At 35.7% G+C, this 22,500-nt stretch overlaps 1 protein-coding gene across 1 annotated transcript in view; it reads left to right on the forward strand.

Annotated features, from left to right (window-relative positions):
* Positions 1-22,500, forward strand: part of dock1 (dedicator of cytokinesis 1) — a 255,571-nt gene that overhangs the window by 163,209 nt on the left and 69,862 nt on the right. The window contains exon 29 of the mRNA XM_015375901.1: positions 480-574. Within this exon, the coding sequence (XP_015231387.1) occupies positions 480-574 (95 nt within the window). The remainder of the gene's footprint in view (positions 1-479; positions 575-22,500) is intronic.

The raw sequence follows: 22,500 nt of genomic DNA on the forward strand, positions 1-22,500 counted from the left end.
TGTTCCAGGTTTATGGAATGCTTTTCAAAAGGGGATTGCAAGAAGTATTGACAAAACGCTACGTATAGAGATCAAGATTTAAGTGATAAAACATAAAAAACAAATTTTATTGAATAGATGTAAACGTTGAATAAATGTTTTGATAAAGCTTATTTAATTATCATGTTGAGGTTTTGCTTCTGCACTAAAACATCCCCTATTTGTTGTCTTCTTTAATTTCCCCATTTATATATATATATATATATATATATATATATATATATATATATATATATATATATATATATATATATATATCAACAATCAACAGTTTGCTGAATCAACAGCAAACTTGGAAAGACTTTTTGAAACTTTCCTGGATTATACAAAAAGATATATCAACTATTAAAATGTTGTCAGAAAAATAAGTATTGAGTACTGTCTGCTACTTTATTTAACACTTCTCTTAGATTAACCACTTTGATGACTTTGTTTCTCAGGATTTCCTGATGGAGACATTTATCATGTTCAAAAACCTCATCGGGAAGAACGTCTACCCCTCAGACTGGATCATAATGAACATGATGCAAAACAAGTAAGTGAAATATTTTTAGATGAACACACAAGTCATACTGCTTGAAAACATCTGTCTCTGTTGTTGCTAAGGAACGGCAGTCGGGATAGGGTGAGAATATTTTTTTTTTCTTCCAAAATGTTTTTTCTCTCCATGTAAATAACAGCACAAGGCCTCAGCAGTGTAGCAATCAGATGAGCAGCCAACGCAGCCTCACACAAATGCATGAATTATAAATGCTTAGGAGTGTGCTCTGTGCTGATCTCCAAATTTAGTCTCAGCGTTTCTTAACTTCCCTGCTTGTTGTGGTCTGCTGCTTTCTGTTTTGTTTGCTTTTCTGTGTTTATTTATTCAGTTTTTAAGTTGAAATTCAACCCAGGAACGTTGTGTTCTTTTGATTGGAAGTTAGAGCAGAATTATTATTTTTTTTGAGGGATTCCTTTTCATAATTGACTTGTGCTGTAAAAGAACCGCTTGGGATGCAGTCTTAAATGGTGATGCTGCTGAAATATTCTGTGAAACCCGTTTTGTTTCCTCTCTAAAGGTTTTAGTCAATTTCTGTGATTCTTTGTGAAAATGCAAGATTTTCAATTCAAATTTAAAATCAAAAAAGCCCTATCAATTCCCAAAGGGAAATTAAATTAAATGTTGAAAGAACTCATAAAAAGCAGATGGGTATTCCTTTTGATATGAATACCCATCTGCTTTTTACAGTTTTTTTTTAATCAAACCTTTATCATTGTTTGTCACACAAAAAACAACAAAAAAAACAAACATAATTTTAAAGCGTAAAAACATATTATGGATGGATGGATGGATGGATGAATTGACTGATTCATTCATTCATTCATTCATTCATTGATTAATTCATTCATTCATTCATTAATTAATTCATTCATTGATTAATTCATTCATTCATTAATTCATTCATTCATTCATTCTCTATTGCAGAGGTCTTCAACAGGGGGTCCGCGACCTCTAGGGGGTCCACAGAGTTACAGCATGGGGGTCGCGAAAGTTTAAGTTGATTAGACTTTTGTTTTTCTATTCCCCCCACCAATTCTTTCCGCTAATTGAAATGTCTTTAAATACACATTATCGTGAATTCGACACCCTGCAGTAAACAGATAAATGGAGGTAGATGATGTCTTTCAGCAATCATTCAGCAACACACAGGAGCTCTTTTAAGCTGGGCACCTTTTTCATTCACAACACCTATCCCATCAATCATGAATCAGAATAAGAAATACTTTAATAATTCCCAGGGCGAAATTACTTTTGTTACTTGACTCCATCTGTAATAGAGTGACTATAGGACCAGTTTGATATAACACAATTTCATACAATATATGTAATTAGGGGGTTCACGTTCCATCTCGCCAACAGTTTGGGGCTCCTTGGCCTGGAACACGTTGAAGACCCCTGCTCTATTGGATTAGAGTGGAGGGAGGAAGATTGCATTCTATATTGGATAAGATTGATTCATTCTATATTGGATTAGATGGATTCATTGGATTGGATTATTATTGGAGTATATTTTTTGTTTTTTTCATCAATAGTTTGAATCGTATTGGTATAGGTGCGAGTATTACTACACCAGATTATTTTAAAAAACTTTTTCCTCCAGCTTCTAGTTTCCAGCGTCGTCTGTGTAAAATATTTTTTTCTTTTGTTTTGTTTTGAGGACACCGAAAGAAGCACACATTCCCTGAGGCAGTGAATCAGAGTTTGGAGTTTACTCTGCAGCTTTTGGAGATTCCAAATTATTTTTTTGTTTATTTTTTCTTTTTTTATTTTCGGTGGAAGCAGATAAAACTAAACGTATTAGACTCTGAAAATTGCCTTTTTTTTTTTTTTTTGATTTTGTTTTTCCCCTTTATGAAAAAAGGAGTCAAAGTAACACATTGCCTGAAACTCCTTATAAACCCTGATCATATGCATCTTATGGCTGCTCAACTATCTGACTTTCTCTTGTTAAATTGGGGTCAAACATTTATATGTTTTAAACAGTTTATTGTCACACACATCATTTAGAAAACTGAATCCAAATAAGTGTTTTTGTTTGTGCTGGCCACAGAAACCGATTATTTCGAGAAGGAACTATGCTTATTACAGTGGCCCCTATTTTACTCCAAGCAGTTTTCAGCCGGTGCCTATTCATAGCAAAGACATTATCGCCAGCTACGGCGTTTGACTAGAGATTGCATTGCCTCTCTGTATAGATTTTGTTGCTTTTATTTGTCCTGTTGATTGCTGCGAGCTGTATTCCTTTCAATGGAAGAAAGTATTTGCTTGATGTGCCACAAAGTAAAAGACATTGATGTGTTTCAGGCAGGATGAGCCCATTTAAATCTGTATAGATATGGAGGAATAAAGGGAGTCCTTATTGACCTTTTGTTAACCTCACAAAAGGTTTGCCAGTCCAACCGCTTTATCTAACAACTCCTGAACCAATGTCATTCTGGCAGATGGATCAGTACCTCTGAGCTGCCTGCAGGATTTTTAGGCTGCCACTTTGTGCTGTAGTCGGAAAACATTTTTATTTTTTGACTCAGACTTGAGACCAGTGTTCATCCCTTTTGCATCAGCAGACTGTCAGCTAAACCTTTTATACACTTTTGTGTTTGTGAAAGGCAACCAAAGTATCTATTTAGCATGCTGGCTGGTGCATTCTGTCACTTGCTCGAGGTAAATTGTTTGGTTGTTTTTTTTCAATGAAAAACAAATCTGTCAAATCCTGACTCATCTCACCTTCTTTATACTTGAGCAAAGTTAAATACTAAGCACTGGCTTTATGAAAAATTAGCAAATCTCCTCCATTCCTGGCAGTCCACCTGAGAGAGTTTGATTGAATGGGTTCTTGCTTCCTCTTAAAGCAAGGTGAAACGATGCCACAGTCAGTGAAGTAGCAATTCATATGTTGCAAAAGAAAATTTGCCACGGCATTGTCTTTAGCAAAATTTGAAGTTTGTCAAAGGTTGCTGAAGAGTATGTAGTGTAATTTTATGTTATTTAGGTAGGACTGCTGGTATGCACTGCAGCCAAATTAAAATTGGCCATTAGGTGTACCTAATATAGACTTCACTCAGGTTGAAGGGTATAAAGTGAGACCTGTGTTCACATTCGCTTTCTAATTTTCAGCTATTGTTATTTTACATACAAAGGAGTCTGATGTAATGTCCGTTTCAAAGTCCCATTCAGATTGAAACAGACGTTACTTCCACATTACTTCCATAAAGCATCCAGAAATACTGTCAATGATTAATTTAGCTAATTTCAACACCAAATACCACAATTTATATTTGGTCTATATTAGGGCTGGGCGATTAATTGCATTTGCAATTGAATCGCAATTTAACAAAATGCTATTTTTTAAATCGCCGAGGCACAGATTTTTACTTATACTATATTTAACAAGAGAAGGACACACAGTTTCTCTTTAAGTGGTATTTAAACGATTGGGGGTTTGTCACCACACAGAAAGGTAAAGAGAAAAATTAAAGAAATTCACAATTTTAGTTAAAAATAATCGCAATTTAGATTTTTGGTAAAATTGTTAAGCCCTCCTCCATATGACGACTGGGTAATGATCAAATTTGATCTTTTATTTTTTTCAACCAATAGTGTGATTTTATTCTGTTCGTTTCATTCCAGGGTTTTATTGTTTTCATAACTTTGCTTGTCCAGAGTCTGTCGCAGGACTTTACTCTTACTGTTGTGTAAAAAAGGGCATATTCCAACTTGCATGCTTGAATGTGAGTGCCTCTCTCTTCTCTTTTGTGGCTGCAAACCCACTTTAGACGTGTTACTGCCACCTAAAGGCCAGGAGTGAAAAGGTTAGTGTCCTACTGTAATGGAACTAAGATAAATCGCTTCTGCAAATTGAAAATTGTGTTTTCTTAAAATGGGAATATATTGGAAATGAAATTATTTGCCCAGCCCTACTCTCTATGTTATAAATACAGTGGAAATCTCTATACATGGAATCTTGTCTTTGCAGCAAAAAAAAGACAGTATTTTTTTATTGCAAGTTAATAAATACAGGCTGTAAAAGTTTAAAAAATCTAAACTTTCATGATACTTCTAGGGCCTTGAATCTGAATAAGCAGTTAACATGGTGACAATATAAAACTGCTTAACAATCCCATCTGGGGACCAAATTCTCTTGCCTGGCCAGCTAGACTGTCTTACGCAGCATACACCTCATATAAGACTAGAAAAGAGCAGATAAGAGACGATTTCAAATATTAGACTAACAGTGTCACTGGAAACAGCTTGGAACCAATCACATAACTAAGAAAAAGGATGCAAAGAAAGCTCCTACAACATCCAGGTGTTCAAATACTTAAGATATATGCAGCTCATTCTGTATATAATAAATGGCAGTATTAAAAAATTGCTCTGTTGAAGCTCCAATCTTGTCTGTCATTCTTACAGAAAAGCGCTGTTACATTATGTGCATACCCCGTGTACTGTAATTGGTCCAAAGGGATTTAGACATGAGATTCTGAGCCTTACCGGACTGATTTACACCCAGTGGAGATCAGTCTGGTTGGCAAGGCTACACATTTTCTGCCATTTTCTATTAATAAGGACCCAATATCTTAATGTTGGCTGCATGTTGGGTACAGCTGCAAGAGTTCAACTCATACACCGAAGATGTTAGTCCTCTTCACAGCTGTTCCAGATTAGATTGATGACTTTTGGGCCTTTGCCACATGCCTTTTCTCTCCTTTTAATTTTTTGCAACACTGCTTTTAAAAAAAAAAAAAAATCTACCAATTCCAAAAAGATGGATGGATGGAAATGGATGGAAATGGATGGATGGATGCTCTAAATTTTTTTTACAGCCGCTTTTACCCTTCCTGCAATTTACAAAAATCAGTTATCATTTAAAACAACTTCATAGATTTCATCACTTTGCAAATGTGTTGCCCACGATTAAAGAGTACTCTTTGAAATATATATTAGCCTTTTTTATTCATGTTTTGGTTTAAAAAAAATCATCTTTGACAAAATGATACTGAAATGTAGCTGGTGGTGTTTTGACATCCACAGTGCTGCGTTAGTGCTACGACCTAAACATGTAGCATTCAGTCCACAGAATATAGTTGTATCCACCTGCTGGTTTCACTTAAAGAAGATACCTGTGACAGCATGCAATGTTAGAAAATATAGTTTTAAATCCTAACACGTTTTTCAAAATTGTATAACCAAATCTAATGTTGTACACAGACCTTTATTATGCGCTTTGAAAAAAACCCTTTATTATGGGTGACTTGACCTGGGCTCTGACATATAATTCCTCCATGTCAATGATTTGAAACGTTACCATCAGTAGAATGCTCCTATTATATTCCCTCATTGTGATGGTACAACTGATGAGATGGGCTTAACCGTCCCCTTCTTCTTTAGCCATCAGTTCCTATTTTGCTCCTGTTTGCAACTGGATTTATGGGCTCTAATTGACACCGTTGACAGTAACATCAGCAGAGTGAGCCACAGACTGTCATTTAACTCCAGCGCTAACTGGCCATGACTTAAGAGTGGTGTCTAATTGACGATAACTCACGTGTTCCATGAAGCGACATGAAACCTGCCTGGTTGCTTTTGTCATTTTATTAACCCCCTCTAATAGAGATACCTCTGATAAATTACTCTAAAATCAGTAAGATTTATTTTTTTTTTACTTTCGCTCCTGTTTGACAGATATGACAATGGAAAATACAACACTTTGACACATTGTTTCACACAAAGTTGTGTCACCTTCGTTCGTCTATGGCCTGAAAATTTATCAGAGTACGATAAGTGACATTTAATAAATGTGTTTTCCCTTTCTGACTGTATTGCCATTAGCCTGTCATTAACATCTAAAAGCTACTTAATAACTCAGGTAAATTAGTGTTTCATAACATGACACAACGAAACACATTTCAAGGTTATTTTCACGTCTATAGACTTAAAAAAGCTGTTTGGTTAACAACAATTTGTAAAGTAAGAAACTCAAAAGAATCAGCCTCTTTACTTGTATTTGTTCCATCACCCTCTTCCTGTGACTCATTAGCAGATGTTTTCTAAAACTAGGTGGCTGCCATTCAAACTTTATTAAATTAGTAAAGACCCATGGAGAAGCAGCAGGGTAGATTTGCTAGTCAAGAAGGAACAAGGAATGTTTGAGTAAAGCTGCTGAGGTTGTAAACCTGTATGTTTTGCCTACCTTACATTTAGTCAGTGGTTCTTTAGGACGGCTCATATCTGTATTGATAAGAATAATACTTAAGACCCTTTCAAATCACTGTTCTCTTAAAGGTTTTATGCGCTTTGCATGCACATTGTATAAAAAATCAAAACCCTTATCAGATTTTGCAGAAACTTTGAACAATGCTTGTGATATTCCATGAGTAATTAAGGAACAACTTGACCAACTGCAAATAGAGAAAAGTGGAAAAAACATCAAATCCTAGCAAAAGATTTTTTTTTTTTGATTTATTAAAAAATTAGCCAGTTAAAAATGGAAAATAACCACTCGATGCTCTAAATGACATTTTTTAAAGGCATTCATATATTTAAAGGTGTAAACATGATTGCCCAATATCGTTATTCATACCTGCATTCTGGTCAGACACACACATGGATCACAAACTCCCAATCAGCTGTATTTCAGCATATTATCCTTCCTATTGAATGATTTATTGCTGAAAAACATTTAACAAATTAATCAGCATATTAAATTCAGTGCAGTCATGATGCAACCTGCAGATACCAAATAACACAGAGACATTAAATCAACTCTTTAGCAGCTGACATTAACTGCTTTTATACATCAAGTTTTTAAATACATCTTTATGTTTGTTTTACTGTTAAAGATAGTAATTATTACTATTGATTATTTAGTAGCATTATTTGGGGAGGTGTTGAAGGAGGTAAGCAACAAGCTATACTAAGGTATTCAAATTATCAGCCTTCATTGCCACCCAGCTGGTTACCTGAATAATTCCAACAAATTCTCCAAGGCAGATTTCTTCTTAAAGCACTGTGAAAGTGTCAACATTCAAATATTCATATCTGATAGTATCTTTTTTTCCAAGTTTGACATCATTAGAACACATAGACTACACTCTTTCAGGATCTGTAAATAACTCAAAACGGCCCAAGGTACTCTTGTTCATGGATTCTTTTTTATGTGTCACAGTTTAAAGCTACAGTGTGTAATAATTACAGGGATATACAGTCAGAAATGTAATATATTATACATAACTATGTTATTTATCATCATCTACGAGCTCAGCCTCTTAACCTTAATATTTGCGTTGCCTTAGAATTCATTATTTATAATTACATAGGAGCGGGTCTCGCAGCCATGGAGGCAGACATCTTTGCGCTACGGCAGCGCAGAGCCAACAAACTACCGATTGCGAGATCGCCCATTACGCTCGAAAGTAACTACGGCAAGTTGAGAGAGATGAACTGAGACGGTACTGAACAATAGATGGCAGTATTAAAATTATCTATGTAAACAAACCTCATCACTTGAGAAGGTAGGTGATGCGGACGTCGTGGAAGACATTTTGTCCCGTAACGTTCGCCGTACTGTTTGGGGGGAGAAGCGGTGCGGGGTTGATGTTCATGTTGCTGCGGTCTGCAGTCTGGACGTTAGATGTTGCTAAAAATTACACACTGTAGCTTTAATCTAGTAAAAGTATCCGTTCTTAAATAGCCATGTTTGAATGAGGTTTGTATAAATTGCTGCAGATTTTAAGAAACTATCAAATTAATCATTAATTTAACAGAAATTAACATCTTATTGCAGTGCTATTGTATATTTAATATGCAACCTTGTCGGTTACGAATTGTACATTTTCTTTCAAGTTGTTGGAAGCAAAAAGCAAAAGTGCTTTCATAGCCTTGATTTTATTATTTCTCTACATAATTGAAAAGAAACAAACAAAAAAGAAAAGTTTGCTGCTCACTGACTATACTTATCTCTCACCCAATCCCAGTACTTTCAGGTTTTCTGTTACCATGGTAATTAACAGTTCTTGTTGTTCTGTTTTAATGTACAGCAACTTGATCAACCATTACATTGTTTAAAGTATGCAATGTAAATAAATGGAGTGGTATGGTATAATTCCTCACTTTTATACATTAATCTAACCCTCCACAAGATCTTCTTTGCAGTTAAATTAGTAAACAATCCTTTAGCTGAATCTTATTCTTTCTTTCTTGAATAAAAAAGATATTGGATTTGATTTTACCTAGTTTAGGGAAGATATTCAGTTGAACTATTCATAGTGCTTTTCGAAACCTCACCTCTGGTTCAGCTACCCCTTCTGTGACAAACCTCTCCAGCTCTCTGCAGAGTAAAATGTGCAGCAGGTGCAGTTAGAGGATGTTTGGGAGGTTTCATTGCTTAGATCCTGCTAGTTATAATTAAACAGTTTCATAAGCTCTGATTTGCACACACTCTGCACTTGCAAATAGCTTGAAAATAGAAAATTAAAGTGTCCATGTAGAAATGTGAAATATGTATTTTTTCTACCTAGTTGGGATTTATATATATATATATATATATAATCTTTTTTTTTCAGTTTCGCTCCTTTAGACTTTAGAAGCACCTGATTGCAGAGCAGGATCCCTTAGTTGAATCAGGTGTGCTGGAACAGAGAGATCTAAAACATTTAGGAAGCGCTGCCTGAGCCTGTAGGTTGGAGTGAAATTGCCTGTTGTAAAACAAAATATTCTATTTGGAATACATTATAGACGATATGTTATGGTAAGTAATGTGTGTGATTTATAACACTACAGGTTCATGACAGATGTCTAATATAAACTCCCTGACATAGAATTCTGTTTCCTTCACAACATAGGACTTCTCGCAGGATATTATTTATTGTCTCAAAGCCAAAATTCTCTCCAACATCTTTCTTTACTACAATAGTGTGTCAATTTTGGTCTAAATACTTCAGCTGTGATCTTAGTTTAAAAAGAATCCTTGCATTTTCCTCTTTGCACCCTTGTGCTGACAACAGATCTACATTCTATGATGTAAGTGTAGACTAAAATATAATATATAAGGATCATACTAAGCATCAATAAGAGGCACATACAAAATGGTTAGGAACTATATTACCCCTTGATTTTAACTAGCTTTTATTTTGGTCAATGTCATTGTCTCAGTTTGTGCACAAAGCATTTCGTTTTACATATGTCATTGCAAACATGGAGCAAAAAGTTCTGCCTGATTATGTTTCTGTACTTTTAAGCGCAACTTAAATTCTCCTCATACACTCTGTGACTTTTCCCTTTATGTTGTTAACTCATTTAGATCAACAGTACATCAAAGGGAAAGGCCCGGTTTCATGACTGCATATCTGATATGCTTTTAATTTGGAATTCAAATAAGCATTGATGCACATTGCAATCAGCTGTGATTAAAAGGGCCACTGTGCCATGAAGATTAGCCTTCTAATAATCTGAACCTCTATATAGCAGGCTAATCATTGTGTCAAGGATCCAAGCAGTTTCCCTCTGTAAAGCTCAGTCATATTTTTTTAATCATTTTTGTGTTAAACTAAAAAAAACCACATTCTTTCTTAGGTTTTTATTTCTCGATAATTAGTTTGAATAATGAAAAAACTAAATGTTAAAGGTTTATAAGAATGGGTTTAGTTTTAATTGCTTATATTAAAAAACTTGAAAATATTTGATTAAATGTCTGACATGAACTTTGCCCCACTTGTCAAACTCTAGTGCAGAAGGTGAGCTCCCTCTTTCCGTAATGCGTGGAGTTTTATCTAAACCAGACTCTTCTTCATTAATAAGACATTAAGTTCCTCACATATTTTCCTAGAATTGAAAGCAGTCTTTTCTCACTACAACAGCTGATATGTCTGTGTTTTTAGGCAGCTAGAGTTTAACTCTGGAGACACTCTGACTTTTGCATCACACTACAAGCTGCCAAGTGAAGAACTGCCACCTTTTCTCCTGATTTTAGCAGAACCGACAGACCAACTGGCCTGCCGGTCCAAACTGTTATGTTGTCAGCCTTTTATTTATCTACTTACATCATCGGGTCTGAATTTAAGTTTTTCCAAGACCTGTAGAGAAATAGCTTTAAAGTTCAGTCGATGTGGTAGTTAATATAATTTATAAGATGAGATCGATTTTATTACAGACTCAAAGTCCAAATTACATAAAAAAGAAAACAAAAATGACAAAAAAAATATTAATAATGCAAGGTCCTATTCCTTGATATTTGAAACCTTTCAGTCACCAATGTGTTAATATATGATGAGATTATGCCTTTTATGATAATTTCTTGCTAGTTTAGCTGGGGGTTTTTTCAACCCAAAAGAGAAACAAGTGCTGTTAAAGCTTACTCGCCTCTCCCAGTTTGGATCTCCAAGACCCTTTGAGGCCAAAAAAATATTTTTACATTAACTAGTAAGAAAAGTCGCTGCCTTGTACAAGTTGGCTGCTAAAAGAACCATTTCTTCTCATCTTAGAGCTGGACTTATTACACTCTGCCTTACATCATCTCCCCCTGATTGGAGAAACCGAGTGCTTGTTTATAATGAGGGCACAGTGCGGTTAAGGTGGGTGCTTCCTGGAGAGGGCATTCTTGTATAGATATTCTTCCACTGTTCATCTTTAATGGGCAGAGAACTGCTGCTGCTCAGACATCAGAAATTATGCAGATGACTTGGGTGCATGACACTTTGTACATGATTTTGTGCATTTTAGCATAGTTAAAAGCTCAGAAAAGTTAATTTGCATGATATAAGCCCTTTAGTAATGTATATGTTACTTTAATTGATATTCAAAAGAAGAAGGATTAAGATATTTGCTCAGCCATGTCTTTTTTCCAAATATGTCGTCGCCTTTTCTTTTCAGGGCTTTCAGCTCAAAATTGCACAAATTGCCAAGGCAGTGCGTTTCACTAGTGAGCTTAATATTTTAGTTCTATTTGTTTGGCTTCAGGATACACGAGTCAGAGCAGCTCCATCCCACTGCGGAGCTGAGTCTGACCTGCTTTTTTATCGTACAGTCCGAGCAGGTAGATCGCATGAGAGCGTCGTGCTGCACATACATCGTGTGAACTCACACCGTACGACTAAACCCTGCGGTTTAGTTGTACAGTGTAAGTAGTAGCTGCGTGCAACGATTGAAAAACTCACACAGTGTATGCCCGGCTTTAAGACCGCATCCTCTGTATAATTTCTACATTGTGGAATAACATATATTATAAAGTATTAGGATTTATTCATTTGTGGATGTGACTCTTCCTATCTTGGGTACAAAACTTTTAGTGCAACATTAAGTCTGTTTTTGTTTTTTTTTCTAAATGATAAAATATAGCAAGAAAATGACAAGCTCTTCCTCTGTCTAAATTTACAAAGTCTAGCATGTGATTGCATTACATTGACTCATCTGGGTGATATTTCTGAGTCATTCAAGCTCTCTATATAGTATCTGCAGAGGAATGTCGCTCCGAGTAAATTCTCTTAACATACCTTCAGAAAAAAAAAAAAATCCCCAACACATTTTTTGTGGTATTTAAGCTCTCATAATGGCATGACATATTATATGAAAAATGTTCTCAGGTAAGCTGGTCTAAATATTAGATTTAAGTTAATCTAATTTAATAAATTGGTGTGATAATGAAGGTTTTTGACCTTGCATTATCTCTTACCACCCCAGATATGCCAGCTATTCAGCAATAGTATGCAAATAGGTCACAGAGATTATCAGTGATGCTTGCTGAACTCAATTAGCAAGTATGATTGGCTGATAACCCTTATTAGCATAAAGCTTAGGTGCGGATCATCTGACAGCTGGAGGCTTTGTACCATGACCGCAGAAAGCCGTCTATTTAAATCATCTGAAACACGGGTCTGCAGTCAAATAGTTTGTCCTGAATCTAAACATACACACCTATCAGAAAACAGTAATGGAAGGATTTCCTGTCACTTGGCTTGATAGAGCAGATTTGTCATAATGGTGGCCTATTTATTTTGATTACAATTGACTCCAATTTGTGTAGGCAGTGATATTTTTTCTTTTACTCAATTTAATTAGGAAATTTAAAGTAATGTTGTTGTATCTCTGAACAGAAGATATTGAAGTTTGATGTTTTTATTGATGATTAGATATAATTTTATTTCTACAAACTTGAGTAAGGTGACACCTTTAGATCTTTCCTCCAGAACCTTTTTTAGGACAATAAATTATAATTTTGTATCTAGAGTTTATCAGTATCCAGGTTTCCCTTCTCCAACATACCAGAGAGTAATTTAGGAATTTTTCACTGTCATTCAGCTCAGCAGAGGCTTGACAACGAGCCACTCATCAGATTCAGGTGGTGTGCGTCAATAGCCTGGCCAGCCAGACTGATACAGTGTATACACAGTTGCTGTGTCCAAATGTCCGCCCTAAACCCTAAATCTCTCCATCAACATATAGAGCAGGGACTATATAGTGGACTTTATGGTGAATTCAGTTAACTGACCATTCAAACAGATGATCACTACTTTTCACTCGCAGTTAGTCCTGTAACTGCACCTCTCTGCATGGTGCCTGCACCATCTTTGTTGTTTATTGCCCCCACAACAAGCTCTTGCAAAGCAATCTGGGATATATTTGTTCATCTAGGGACCATGGATGATCACTACTTTTCAAGGTGCATTGTGGGAAACTCGATTTCACTACTTTTTCATCCACCAGACGATTGGACAGTCATCTAAAATGGTGTAACCACTATATAGGGCCCTATATAGTGTCCTATATAGGGCCCTATTTAGTGATTAGGGGAGGGACGTTCGTACAGCCAGTGAATCAGTCTGGTAAACAGCTAGTAGATTTAGATATCAAAGGCTGGAGTAATAGGGTCGGTGTAATCAGGTTAGAACCAATCAGATAACTATGTGACGCAAAAAACTACATTCAACTAGATCTGTTTTTGTAATTTTGTAGTCCATTAAACTGAAAATAGCAAATGCATCCTTTAAAAAAAACAAAATTACTATTATGATGTCCTTAGCTTACGTAGATATTAAGGGTTACCTCAATCTCACTTACAATGTCAAAAAGAAATCATTAAAACGTTGTTCCGTTGGGGTCACTGTCGTGCTGTTATGCTAGCAGAAAAGTTCTAAGAGTGATGCATCGTTAAGTACTGCCTCCCATGCTATGATTGGTCTAGCCAGATTTGGTTAAGTCAATATTGACAATAACACTCCCAGTCATTGAGTCTGGCTGGCCAGGCTAGTGCTTCATTTTAAGGCCTCACATCACCTTGTTGTTGAATTTGTAAAAAATGTCAGTTTATTGTTCTGCAGTACCTAACACAATATACCATTAATGTTAATGGTGCTGACGGTGTATCGTCACACTCATATTGGTGCATTTATACATGGGCTTCTTCTTGATGTTACCTGACTGTAGGTTCCTACTTTCCCTCTTTACTTAAACATATTCCAAGCTTTTATTAGAATCACATTTCCCTAGGGGACTCCAGTTTTAAAATTTCCCCACTTTAAGAACCACATTATGTATTGTAAGACTTAAGAAGCTGAACCTGAATTCCTTTAATCTTGTATGAAATGCCCCTACAGGAGTATCTGTGAAATGTTCACCACAAGGGATAGTATATTCCATTTTCATCCACCTCATCAAATATTCCCTGTAATTAACGGTTGTATGTCTCCACAGAATAAATGCTCTGCCTGTTAAAGCCCGATATTTGACTGCACATGCACGATATGACTGTCTATGACTTTAACTTGGGATAGGTTATATTAGAATCTGGATGGCAACAAATTGTGTGAAACAATTTTATTGGAAAAATCTAGAGATGGACAGATTCTTTTTTTTTTATTCCAATACGATACAATACATGGGCTGAGCTTATCAGCTGATATCCAATACCGACCTGATACTACTGTTGAATGAATCAACCATTTGCCTTACCAAGTGAGTAAATGCATCATGCTTGACACAAACACTGTAGGTAAACAAAAACAGATAGAAATCATCACTGGCTACTGTGTTTGCTCTGTATTATGACCTAATCAGCAATGTGATCTAAAGTGACTAGATCACTGTAACTGTATTGCTGTGTATTACATTGAAAAAATATACATGAGTTGATCAGTATGCTGGATCGGCATCATTCATCCGATATCCGATTCAGGTAATTAGTCAATATCTGTGCCAATATCTCATCCCATTGTTGCATCAGTGCATCTCTAGCAATATCCCTGGTCTGGAAACTGATGGAGGAGAAATCAGTTTTGCAGAGATGGGAAATTTCCTCATGCCTCATAACCAAGATGTTTAGAGTTAAACTACGGAGGCTGGCTTCTTCCTAAAAGGAAAGTTCAATTGAAGACAAGGTTGATTACAGTAAATTTTGCATGTTATGTCAGAATAGAATAGAATATCTCTTTATTGTCCCACAATGGGGAAAATCTGAATATTTTGCTGGAAGCTACAAAGAAAATTGATCCACAGTAGCTAAAATAGCTCACTGTGTGACCTAAAAGTTGAAGCTGTACGTATTGCCTTGAATAAGTGATAATTAGAAAGAGCTCATTTGATTCATTATATTGTCAATACTATGTTCACATGCCTTGACATGACATTAGTTAAAGTTACGTGTCGTTCTTAATGCATGGAGCATTTGGACTGATGTAAAAGAAAGCTTGGTGCTCTCAGTCGTTGTTCTAAATCCTCCCAAGGAAGTTCTATTAGGCTGAGGTCAGGCCTCCATCGGGGACAGTCAGGTTAGTCCACATTAATCTTTTTTTTTTCAGTTTGTTCCAGCATTTAAATAACAGACTGAGAGGAGACTCTAAAGTGGGTGTAGTCGCTTGCTAAGGTGGCATCCTTGTAGGTGCCATTTACAGTAATAGATGTCCTCTCATCATTTGGTGGAGTTAGCCAGTCTGGTTGTCGTGTTTTTAGTTAATTCTTGAGTGTTTTTTTTTTTAATCTAGTTTGGTTCTATGGTATCAAGGTGTGGGATGCTAACCTGATTGAGTACATGGCTACAAACAGCATATAGGTTAAACCCAGCTTGGTTTTCAGCACTAGATTGACTAAATCAAGTAGCTCCTGTACATTTGCAGGAGGAATTAGCCTGCAGTGATTTTATCAGCAGATAAAGATAAGATGTACCAGTTAATATAGTTTGAGTTGTGTTCAATTGGTTTCTTAGAGGTTTTGTGGTTAATATGCTTTGAATTTTTATTCTACTGGAGTCATGCAAGTCCTTTCCTTTGTCTTCTGTCTCTTTTGTCTAGGCACATCCAGTGCTACAACAGTTTCTTTCCATACAACCTTGGAGGTGCTGCTACTGGGCTTGTTACAAATTTCCTGCCTCTCCTATTCTTTTTCCTATTTTCCTATCTTCTTTTTCTTGTCCTAATTTTCCTGCCCAATGTTTTCCAAGGACCTGATATGGCCTGTTCCTTTACTTCGATAAAGTCAATTTTGCAGCAGGAGGATCATTTTACTTTTCCACTTTTGTAGAACAAATCTGACCCTGATGTTACAGAGGCAACCGAACCCCACAAATGTTTTCCAAAGCTGTCAGAACATGGAGAAGCAATTTCAAAACTTCAAATTGTTCTTACCCAATTTTTAAAGCTATGAGGATATTTCCAATGAAACCCTTTCAATGGTTCAAGGACATAGAAAACACTCAAATAATACATCATAAAAGGTTTTCATTGAGTTGGTATATTTTATAGAAATACGACTATCTCAACATCTAAACTACATCTGTATGACCTTGAGTAATCGACAAGTGTTTGTTTTGAATTGTATACAAAAACAAGAAAAGAGCCTTAATAAAACTGTCACAGTATCTCTAGTGTAATAATCTATAGACAGAAAAAAAGAGTGCTCTTTCAGATTTCATTGCATTAGTCACAGTATGTAAATGATGGAGGGAGGCAATTGAAGCCAATACAGCAGTGCCTGAAGGTGCAATATTACTGCTATATGTGCAGACTTTCAGTGCATCTTTAATGTCCGTGGTCGACCCATTTAAAAATATGAACTTCTGGCATGAATTGCAGCGGCTGTGCATACTTTCCAAAAGTTTTTTATGTATTTTTTTTTTTCTTTTTTTACTTGTATTTACTAAGTTTCTTCTCATTGTTGGTGTTCCTTTGAAAGATTATCTTGTAATTTGAGATATATTATTTTTATTATTTTTTTTTTTTATTATTATTATTTTTTTTCAATTAAATGTCCAGTTGTTGTTCATTCTTTTTGAACTCTGCCATCTTTCAGAAATGCGTTAGTTTAATGCATTGGTTTAAAGAACTGAAACCAGGTGGAAGAGGTTTTAAATTCCAAATTAAGCTTAAAATTGAGGTGATTCTGAACATGTTCCACCCATCTTTCTTATAACCATCAGAGATGATTGAATCCCATTCAGTCAGATAGTATCCCAGGATCTGAATTTAAGTATTTACATGTACCTCTGTCCAATAAACTGGAAGATTTATTAATATTTGCATTTTTAATCAATCTATGCAAGTAGTACTGTAGAAGAAATACTTTCTGATGCATGATTAGCTCTCACAATTAAATTACACTCAACAAAAATATAAACGCAACACTTTTTGTTTTGTCACATATATTATGATATGAACTCAAACATCTAAAACTTTTTCCATATATAAAATATCACCATTTTGCTCAAATATTGTTCACAAACCATTCTAAATCTGAGATAGTGAGCATTTCTCCTTTGCTGAAATAATTCATCCCACTTCACAGGTGTGCCATATCAAGATGCTTGTTAGACACCAGGATCAGTGCACAAGTGTGCCTTAGGCTGCCCACAATAAAAGGCACCTCAGAATGGTGCAGTTTTATCACACAGCACAATACAACAGATGTTGCAAGATTTGAGGTAGCGTGCAATCGTCAGGCCGACAGTAGGAATATCAACCAGAGCTGTTGCTCATGTATTGAATGTTCATTTCTCTACCATAAGCTGTCTCCAAAGGCGTTTCAGAGAATTTGGCAGTACATCCAACCATCCTCATAACCGCAGACCACGTGTAACCACACCAGCCCAGAACCTCCACTACCAGCATGTTCACCTTCAAGATCGCCTGAGACCAGCCACTTGGACAGCTGCTTAAACAATCGGTTTAAATAACCACGGAATTTCTGCACAAACAGTCAGAAACCGTCTCAGGGAAGCTCATCTGAATGCTCGTCGCCCTTATCGGGGTCTCCACCTGACTCAAGTTCCTCGGCGTAACCGACCTGAGTGGGCAAATGCTCACATATGCTGGTGTCTGACACGTTGGAGAGGTGTTCTCTTTACAGATGAATCCCGATTTACACTGTTCAGGGCACATAACTGACAGTGTGTGGGTGAGCGGTTTTATGATGTCAATGTTGCAGATCGAGTGGCCGATGATGGTGGTGGTGGGGTTATGGTATGGGCAGGTGTTTTTGATGGATGAAGAACACAACTTTTTGATCTTTGAGTTCATCTCTTAAAAAATGGGAGCAAAACTAAAAGTGTTGCATTTATATTTTTGTAGAGTGTAAGTAAACGTTGCACGATCTCTGATTTATGCAAGTCTATAGAAAAGGCTTCGATTATCATGGCTGTTTATCGGCATAGTCTAATTGTAGTCTAAAATGTTGAATGATCGTCGAAAGGGAACTTTAGCTTTTCACAACTTAAAAAAAGGGGTTTTAATGCGAAGCAATACTGAGCCTTGAAACAAATGTAGATAATTCTATGTGATTTCTGGCAATAAAAAATATTGCTCCTTGTCTTTCAGGCTTTTGCGAATATAGGTCAGCGTTTAGCTGCACATATTGAGCACCATTTCTCTATAAGCTCATAGTTTTGATGCAAAGGAAGGAAATACATTTAAGCATTAGTCCGGCATTGGACCTATAAACTATATTGGCATGTTCACAGCTGCAGAAAATTGAGTACGGTCTGCTGAGGGGCAGCATGTGCCGGTGCAGACAGGATAGTGGTAATAGGCTGTCTGAGTGCTTGGAAGATGCAGAGAGCTAGAGGAATGGAGTTCTAATGGAATATCCAAAGGTGTTCAATGACAGTTAACCTTTCCGGCTAATGATTGGGGTCACATGGAATGTGTATCACAGCCTCAGATGGCGTTTAGTCAGCAATGGAGAGATATATGGGTGATGAATATTGTATGACTTGAAAATACCGGAGGTTCCACAGCTCTGCTGCTAAACCAGTGCTGTTAGTCCTGTTTAAGGTCATTTTTGGGGGGGCAGTGGGAAACCCTGCCCTGTATCCGCTGCATTATTCATTTAACCCTCCATTAAGCTTAAAGATCCCAATCCCACACATCTAAAGCAGAATGTTACAGATTTTGAGATAATACATTTAAAACAGCCAATTTGCATCATTATGTGATTCTGCTTTTAATCAATATCTAGAGTAAGTGAGGATGAGGCTCTCTTGAAGCTATCCCTGCAGCAGCTGTCTGCTCACTTGTCACTGTTACTTACACAAGTGTTGCATCCTAATGCTGCTTTAATGCCTGCTCATGAAACTCTGATGCAATCTATTTAAGGGGCATCACAACTGTCCTCCTTTCACGGCACAGTGATTTTTAAAACATAAGCATACAAAAATGCCACCAAACTTTTTTACATTTCCATGCCAAACTGTGTTGCGTTTATTGGAATTTCATTTGACCAACAAAAAATCATGAGGTGAAAAGAAAAGTACATAGGGTTATGCTTCTTATTTTTCTACAAATAAAAGTCTAAAGAATACGATATTCACACACACACACATATATATATATATATATATATATATATATATATATATATAATATAGAAGCTTCAGTAGATATTTTGTAGAACTGATTGACAATACCTTGGACAATTGATCTTTAAATTAGATAATTATTTACTGAATAATATTCTTTTTCTTGAAAATCAAACTACATTTTCAAATGTGATTCTTCATGATTGGAGCACACATTATAATAGAACAGGTTCTTCCAGGAAATGACACTGAATTAATCAGAGGCACAGGATCTCTGTGAATAGCATTAATAATTTGCCTCTAAAAGCTTCATCCCACTTAAGTTATTAACATTTAATTTAGCAGCATCAGAGTGGATTAACCTATCAGCCAGTGTGTGGCAGAAGATGTATTAAGTACATCTCATTTCCAGTTTTCCAGTGGTGCTTTATACCTCCTACAGTATGTCAGTTCAGAGAAATTGTGATCTGCTTTGGGAGATTTAATGTATTTTATACTTATCTCCAAAAAAAAAGAGAATTATCTTTTCTTTTGCTGTCTATTTAGGACTCTTTATAATTTCACTTCATACTGTAAATTCACTTTTATAAATCCACAGATTTTTTTTGATTGATTAATTGATTAATAATTAGATCAAAAGGAAGATTTTTTACAGAATTAAATCAGGCGAACCTAAAACTTTTCTACTTGAGGTATTGACAGATAAAAAAAAATGTATTTATTTATTTTTCTTAAATACACAATATTAGTATAGATTTTTACAATATTGGTGTAATTACTGCTGTAAGCGGGTTGTTCTGTCAGCTAAAGGCATGTTTTAGAGTCTCTATACTCCAGTTAAAGATTAATTGATTACTAAATTATTCTACAATTATTTTAATATTTTATTTTATTATTATATTATTCATATTTTTTAATCACATTTTATAATAATAGTGTGGGGTTAAGGGTCTGGCTCAGAGACCCATAGTGACAGACTGCAGGAGTGGGTTTTTGAACTCACAACCTCAGGATTCCAATCTCTACACCCTAACCACTAGGCCGCAACTCCCCATATTAAATTATTATTTTTCTATAATAGTTAAATAATGATCTCATTAATTGTTTCAGCCCTACAGCAAACCAACCTGTGGCTTCAAGCACAAATCGTTTGATGGAAGGCCAATACCGATCAGTTTAACCAATCCCAGATATGTGCAGCCCATATTTTTTTTCCCATTATTTAGGCTGGTGTTATCACATCCTCCATTTATATGATAAAACTGACACAATGATGGCAAATGTAACACACGTCTTGGTTTAAACAAAAGGAACAATTCTTAACAAATCAAAGCATTCATATTAAATAATGTGTGGCTCCTGAATGCACTGATAAATCTGCGAACCCATGCATGTGTATGCCCATTGTCACGCCCCACTCATGGGATACAAGAAAAAAACACAAACATCGTCCATTAGATATTGTGGTCTATCTCTTCTTAAAAGCTCTCTGTTTTAGTCCAATCTGCCTGTACATGATCACAGCGATGAAGGACCACTGAAAGCTTTATCAGTCAATGAATATGGTCTCACAATATGTTTAATACCTCTATAAAGTCCCTTCAGTTTGATGCTATAGATCAGGCATCCCCAAANTGGAGCAAGGAAACCTCTAAAACCTGCAGGACAGGGGGCCTTGAGGATCGAGTTTGGGGATGCCTGCTATAGATTATATAATAGGCTTTATGTTTGTGTAAATGTGGTATTCTCACACAGAACGCAACTGGACTTGGCCATTCGCCCCTTATCCAGGGAACAATCCAGTTCACTTTCACTTGTCCACGTAGTTAAACTCTGCAAACTGCAACAACAGCTGCAGTTGACTGTAATTATGGTGTGATTTTATAGAGGAGATATTGTTTTAACACAATTTATTTAATACTGGCTGACATGGATTGCAAAGAACAACGGATAAAAACAGAAGTTCAATTTTCTTCAATCATAAACGTATTCTTCCAAACTGCACTTATCATCTATTCAGTTATCAGGCTCTAACTCTCCACTCAAGCTATTATTTGCATGACACCAATTTGTACACTATTTATAGTTAAATAGTGACACTTAACTATAAAGATCATCATTACTGCACATATAGTCAAATCAGGTTTCCAGAATGTATCTCAGAGCTCTTTCTATATCAGTGTGTAAATAAATGGTCAGCTAAAACAAAGTGGAAAAAATTGTTGCCAAAACATTTTTATTCAAATTTCCAACATTTTTTGGAAAGGATTTTGTGGCACTAGCCACTAGCTTATACTCAAGCATTTAGCCTTTGTTATTGAATAAGTCTTTAACTGTAAACCAAGCCTCAAACCACATAAAGAAGTAAACCAACTCAAAAATAAAAACATTTTTACATGCCATACATAAGGTGTTATCAACAAATTAAATTCTGTTGATTGTGTCAAGATGAAGCATAAAGGTAGAAGTCTTTTTTTTAATCAAAATAAATCTTAAGTACATAAAAAAAAAATCAAAAATATTTAGGGATGAAAAATATCAACATATCTTTGCAAGTTATAAACATTAAGATATCTCTATTAAATAATGAAATTTAGTTTGTGTTTTTTAAGTCAGACAAATGAAACAAATCCATTAATTGACTTGGCCAACTATGCAAATGTCTAACTGGGTTCAAACGTTGGTCTGTTATTAACATCACAGTTTTTTTTTTCTGTGTGTCAGTGTCCTACATACAATCATTTATAAGATGAAAGAAAAACAAAATCATTTATAAAAGTGCTTTACATGGGATCAATACATGCAAAGTGTTGATATTAAAATGCATCCCTTTATTAAAGCAGTTGTTGATGGTGTTTTAAAACAGCTGTAAGGTGCAGTACTGAATGTCACTCTGTGTTGTATGTGTGGCAATATTTATTAATTCAATATTATACCTTGCATGGCATTAAACTAAGAGGAATGACGGGCTTATATTACTGAACTGTGGCTGTATAATTACATCCATCTGGAGGGTCATGTTTATTGTATGATGAATAACCCAGATGGTGTTAGATTTATCTCTGTTTGTTTTAGCTGTTGTTTTACTGTTTTTCTTGTAAGCTGTAAATCTCCCTTGTCTGATAGCCTTAGGTAAAAATGCAAGACT

The sequence above is a fragment of the Cyprinodon variegatus genome, unplaced genomic scaffold, assembly GCF_000732505.1.
Source record: "Cyprinodon variegatus isolate N-32 unplaced genomic scaffold, C_variegatus-1.0 Scaffold127, whole genome shotgun sequence".
Taxonomy (NCBI): domain Eukaryota; kingdom Metazoa; phylum Chordata; class Actinopteri; order Cyprinodontiformes; family Cyprinodontidae; genus Cyprinodon; species Cyprinodon variegatus.